This window comes from Molossus molossus, unplaced genomic scaffold (assembly GCF_014108415.1).
Source record: "Molossus molossus isolate mMolMol1 unplaced genomic scaffold, mMolMol1.p scaffold_m16_p_20, whole genome shotgun sequence".
NCBI lineage: Eukaryota > Metazoa > Chordata > Mammalia > Chiroptera > Molossidae > Molossus > Molossus molossus.
In genome coordinates, this window is record NW_023425356.1 from 36541110 (window position 1) to 36547109 (window position 6000).

Here is a 6000-nt window from a genome sequence, read left to right on the forward strand (position 1 = left end):
AATATGGCAAGAAATACTTATTCCCAAGTTCTCAATATAAAATAAGGGTAGAATTTAAAAACAAAAATGATGTTATCATGATGGTGCTTTAATTGAGTAATATCAATAGGTATCAGTAAGAATATATCTAGCATTTCTGCTGAGGTAGTAACATATCTTTATATTATTCTCTCATCTGTGATTGTATACGTTAAGTTTATTTCAATCCCCTTATTTCTGGCTGCTTACAGACTTGATATCATACGCATCAGTATTTTCTTCTTCGTTCTCATCTCTGTGATTTATGAGTTATTGTTTTCTGGGACTTTAAAAAGCAGTTATCAAATTGTAAAATCAAAATTTTTGACAACGTTTATATTTTGAGCTAAGTGCATCACTTTCTAGAGGTCAGTGAACTTCTTAGAATTCCTTTAAGAACAATTATTATCCTTCTGATTATATAGTCACTATTTTATTCTGTAGCAGAATTGACTATCTCAAGTTCATAAATCAAATATTATCCTTCATAATATAAGCTAATAAAATTTCCACAATGAAAAGTTAGGTTCTCAAAGAACTGAATGTGCAGTCCTTGAGTCGAAGGCAGTGATGCGAAGCACCTGTGCTCGGCACAGCCACTGCTGCACTCGAACTCTGAGGCCTCCTCATACGCGGTCTTCGGAACTGAGAGATGGGTTGAGATCCAGCTAACTGAAAAATACCTTCCCTGTTTTCGTTAATCAGATTATGATGATTCCCTTGCTTTTTAATTCTTACTGCATTTCTACTTTTTGGTACCCTGTGAGATAGCAAGTAATCATACCGAAGTTGGTGTTAAGACCAAAATTATAATGCTTTTCTTAGTGGGGGAACCCTAAGACTACTCCCTCAGTCCATTGAGGGGATAAAAGAGATGGCTCATTTCCATCCTGTTTTGTTTACAAACGGTGTTGCTCAAATTTAGGTGACTGGCTACTAGGGAAATAAATGAATGTGGAATTGAGGATGGAACAAAGAATTCAATGCTTTACAATAAATGGACTGTATTTGAGAGTTCAAGAGAGGATTGGAGAAAATAACTGAGTATGTAAAAAATGGTAAGTTTCTGATCGTTCAGTTGAAGGCAAGTAGCTGGCTCGATGAAATGACATAATTGAGTGTTTTCATCTGGGACCCTGATATCTTAGCCTCTATCTCAGAACTGAGAAATGAGCAGAGTTTATCAGAAAGGATTTTCATTGCTGGTATCTTTTGTGTGTGCATGATGTATAGTACACACAGCTCTCCTTATTGATCCTTCACCAGGTGTATTATTTACTTTGCCTTCCAGGTGTCCGCAAATATGGTAAAGATTTTCAAGCTATTGCAGATGTAATTGGCAACAAGACTGTTGGCCAAGTGAAGAACTTCTTTGTAAACTACAGGCGTCGGTTTAACTTAGAGGAGGTATTGCAGGAGTGGGAAGCAGAACAAGGAACCCAGGCTTCTAATGGTGATGCTTCTACTTTAGGGGAGGAGACAAAAAGTGCTTCTAATGTGCCATCAGGGAAGAGCACTGATGAAGAAGAGGAGGTGTGTTTGTGTATGGAATTTGAGCTAATATGAGCCGAGGAATCCCTATTTTGTGTGGTGTTCTGTAAGGTTAATTTCTCAGAGGACTAGCAAAATGAGCATGAAAGGCTGACAATACACTTACTCAGTGGTGCATCTCTCGTGACTCTTAAGTCATAATGACATGCTAAGTTCTGATCCTAGAAGAATGGAGAGTGTATTGTTCTTTCATCGTCTTATTTTTATTTCTAGTGTTAAGCTGTTTACTAATAAAGATGCCTGTTTGGTAGCTTCGTTGCTTTTTCGGGTTTTGGTTTTTTGTTTTGTTTTGTTTAAAATAAAAGAAGCTTGTGCTTCCAAAAAATACTGGTGTTATGTTTTTGTTTTGTTTTGATTTGTTTTATTTTTCCTGTGACAGCCCAAACTATATTGTATTAAGTTCCTTAGGAACTGTCATCTCATACATGTATTTTTGTTTCCTCACCTCTAGGCACAGACCCCACAGGCTCCTCGGACTCTGGGTCCATCACCTCCTGCCCCATCCTCCACTCCAACACCAACAGCCCCCATTGCCACTCTGAACCAGCCTCCACCACTTCTTCGTCCAACACTGCCGGCTGCCCCTGCTCTTCACCGGCAGCCTCCTCCACTCCAGCAGCAGGCTCGGTTCATCCAGCCCCGGCCAACGTTAAATCAGCCTCCGCCACCTCTCATTCGCCCTGCTAATTCTATGCCACCCCGTCTAAACCCGAGACCAGTGTTGTCCACGGCTGGTGGTCAGCAGCCACCATCACTTATCGGAATTCAGACAGAGTCACAGTCCTCACTGCACTAAAATTAAGTTGGACAGAGTTGCAGTAACTTTTCACCCCACCATTATACCAATGCTCATCTGACCAATGCAAAGGGGAAAGACTAATCCTTTCTACATACTGAGGCTGCAAACTAGTTCTGTGGCAATGGGCTAGCATAGTGGACGTCTAAGAAAATTTTTTAGTTCACACAACTGAGATGTTATATAAGAAAAAGCCTACAGTTAGGCTCCTTTCTAGAGTATATGTTCAGTAACATGCTCTCATAAAAGGAAAAAAAAAAAAGAGATTATAAGTATTCCGTATACCAAGGGTTTTTGTTTTGTTTTTACTGTATTTATTTTATTGAGATTTCTTTATATTCCTGCCTCTTCATAGTCAAGTCTCTTTAGTACAGGAATATTGACTTAGGAATTGTGAAAACTCCTTAAGCTTCTTAAGATAAGGATGTTTGACATTTTTCTTTAATTTAATTTTAGCATTTCCTATGTTAGGAGTGCCAGAATAAATAGCCTGCATTTCAGATTTTGGCTTATGTTCATTTAATGCATATTTAAGAAATTATAGCTGCATATCCCTTTTTAAAAAAAAAAAAAAAAAATCTTGCTTTTTTTTTTTTCTAAAGGAATGTTAATATATTCCTTTCCAAGAAAGCAATTTAATTAATTGCAAAGCAATTATATGAAACCACAAAGAATGTACTGAACCTACTAACCATTTAAAATAGAGCTTAGGGTCCTAGTGCAAAGTCCTTGCTTAAAGGTCATTGACATGTCATCTGTCAGTAATAAGAGGATCAGAATAATAATTTACATACGAATGAGGACATAATTGTTCAAGTACAATGTCTTTATTAAGTTCCTTGAAAATGAAGTTAATTTTGATTTTTTTTTTTTTTTTTTAATGTTTCTAAATGCTGTCTGCTTTTAACTAGTAGTTGCCTACATCTGGGGACTTTAGAAGAGAATTATATTTTGTCAGTTATGTGGATAGTGGAAATGGAAGCATTCATTACAATACCCTTTTTGTGTTTAGGTTCTGAACTTAAAAGTGCCCTCATACTTATTCATATGATCTGCATTTAATATAAATGATGGTTTCTTGATAAATCTCTATTGTACTATTTGGATACATTTGTGTATTTGTTACAGTCAACCTGTATGGCTGGGTTTGGTTTAGGGTTAAATCATCAACATTATTTTATAAAATAAATTGAAGAATTTGTTCTGTGTTATCTAAAGATGTATCAGTATATTGTCACAATTGTGCTGTTAAAATGCTGGGACCCCTTTTTATAAAGAAACAAAAAACATTTCAAGTCTTCTTAATTCAACACATAATCATTAAGCACCTATAAAGAATATTTTACAAGTGATAGTATTTCAACAATGTGTCACTATTTTTGATACAATGATTTCATATTGGAATCATGACTTGTGCAAAGGGACAGATTACTCAGATTGCTGTACTAGTGGAACTTAGGGCTAAATGTTTGCACATTCACATTCTTATCACATTTAGAACTACTTCACAAAATGGTCAACATCCAAGGGCCTAATTTATGTTTTGAGAGATCATATATTCCCAAATTATTGGGAAAATAGTCCCTACCATTGGCTCTAAAGCCTTGAAGAACTATAAACTTAAGTCCATTTATTAGTTTTAATTTGGGCATTTAGACCACTTCTTTCTATTAAGAATTTTAAGTCCTGGCATAATCTAAAACTTTTTCCAGGATGTGTCTGTCATTCTCATGGGATTATCTTAAATAGTTCCTGCCCCTGGATTGTAACCAGATAAAATCTAATTTAAAATACTTAATATTCAAGAATTTATACTTTTTTTTTAAGAGCCATGGGGGACAGAAAATATCTAAAGCCTAAAGTACTTAGATTGTCTTGCATATGTGCATACTCTACAGCTTTTATTGTCTTGTCTCTTGTCAGTAGGCCTTCAGTATGCAGTATGTGGCATATGTTAGTCAAGTTGGTCAGCACCAGCATCTGTCCAGCTGTTAAGTATATTGTGATTCATTTAAAATCTGTTCTGTCCCAGCCACGGGCCAAAGTGCTGTATCTGAGGGATGTGCTGTGATTTGATTTGATTTACGTACACTAGAGCACACAGTAGAAAAATCTTAGCTTCATTAGTAATATGACACATGTATATAGTGAGATGTCTTTATTGTGTGCTTTGCATATTTTGTAAATATTTTGCACGTCATTATTTTTCTTTTTTGTTTAAGCAGTGTTTGGCCTGGAAGAGTGATATGCTTGCTGCTTAATCAAAGGATTAAAGAGTTAAAGATGTCTATGTCTTCTATTTTTATATAATTTCATGTTGTATGAGGAATTTAGTACCTCTTCACTGTGAAATTCTAAATATTGATTTTTATAAAAAAAAGCAAAACCTAGAAATATTTTAATGACCATGTTATTTAAAGGTTATCATTTTTGAAAAATCACGCAAGTATTTTTTCATTACATAACTAAAAATCACACTGTTGATGCATCTGGTAATATTAATAAAAAAATATTTTTCCATAATTTAATTCCAGTGTACTGTGGATAGAGATAAAGATAAGTTATGATCAAAATTTTTTCTTAATCCTACAATTGAGTAAAATATAATGTAAAACAAAGATGAAAAAATGTAAAATTCTGTCTTAATAGGAATAGGTATAGGGAACAAGCAAAAAAAAGTTATTTTCAAAAATATTAAGAATGTTGCAAATACTTTGGTTACAGTACCAAATTTAGTTATTAAATATGTGGTATTATTTTACTATTCCTGCTATCAAAAGGATATGCTGCCCATAAATGTTAATAATTTCTGATCACTTAACCCTGGGGTCTTATCTGATCATTTAACGGGGTCTCCTCAAAGAGAATAATAATCTGACTTAGAACTCAAAACAGGATCTTTCTCTTTGTGCTTGCCCAAAATGAATGATGAATACATTCTGATTACAGGAAATGTAAGAAAAAGAAACATGTATGTTAGTTTTTGTTTTAATTTAGACATCTGTTATAGATCATCATTCATAAGGTATTGAGTGAATACAGAAAGAATCCAAGAATGAAGATGGAGGAACCATGTATATTATAAAAAGTTTGTAAGAAACTACCTCATTTTCTGACAGCATTATGGGAATACATAAACAGCTTTCTCAGGAAAAATAGGTCACATGTAACTCCTCCCAACTTAAATCTTTTTTTTTTTTTTTATCTTCACTCGAGGACATTTTTCCATTTTTTGTACAGATAGAGTGGGAGGGAGAGATAGGAAGAGAGAGAGAGAGGGAAACATCAATGTGAAAGGGACACATGGAGTGGCTGCCACCCACAGGCCCCAACCAGGGCCGGGGACAAACTGCAACCAAGGTACATGCCCTTAGTGGGAACCGAACCCGGGTTTCTCTGGACCGCAGGCGGACGCTCTAACCGCTGAGCCAAACCGGCCAGGGCCCAACTTAAATCTTTACCACAACTTGAACTGCCTTAGTGAAGGAATATTTTGCAGCAATAAATTTTAGTAACAATTGAGTTTGGGAGTAAAACATTAAAAATGATGCTGGATGCATGAGTTTGTGTCTAAAAGGCTGTATGGCCTTATTTGTCTTTTTTTTTTCTTTCTCAGAAGTCCTGTATACTTAAGG

At 35.3% G+C, this 6000-nt stretch overlaps 1 protein-coding gene across 4 annotated transcripts in view; it reads left to right on the plus strand.

Annotated features, from left to right (window-relative positions):
• Nucleotides 1-5000, plus strand: part of RCOR3 (REST corepressor 3) — a 52936-nt gene extending 47936 nt beyond the window's left edge. For 2 of the 4 annotated variants that reach the window (XM_036272175.1, XM_036272174.1), the window contains exons 11-12: nucleotides 1310-1551; nucleotides 2021-5000. In XM_036272175.1, coding sequence (XP_036128068.1) covers nucleotides 1310-1551; nucleotides 2021-2365 — 587 coding nt within the window. In that variant the 3' untranslated portion in view covers nucleotides 2366-5000. The remainder of the gene's footprint in view (nucleotides 1-1309; nucleotides 1552-2020) is intronic. The other 2 variants (XM_036272177.1, XM_036272176.1) reach the window with 2 other exon arrangements.
• The last annotated feature ends 1000 nt before the right edge of the window (nucleotides 5001-6000 follow it).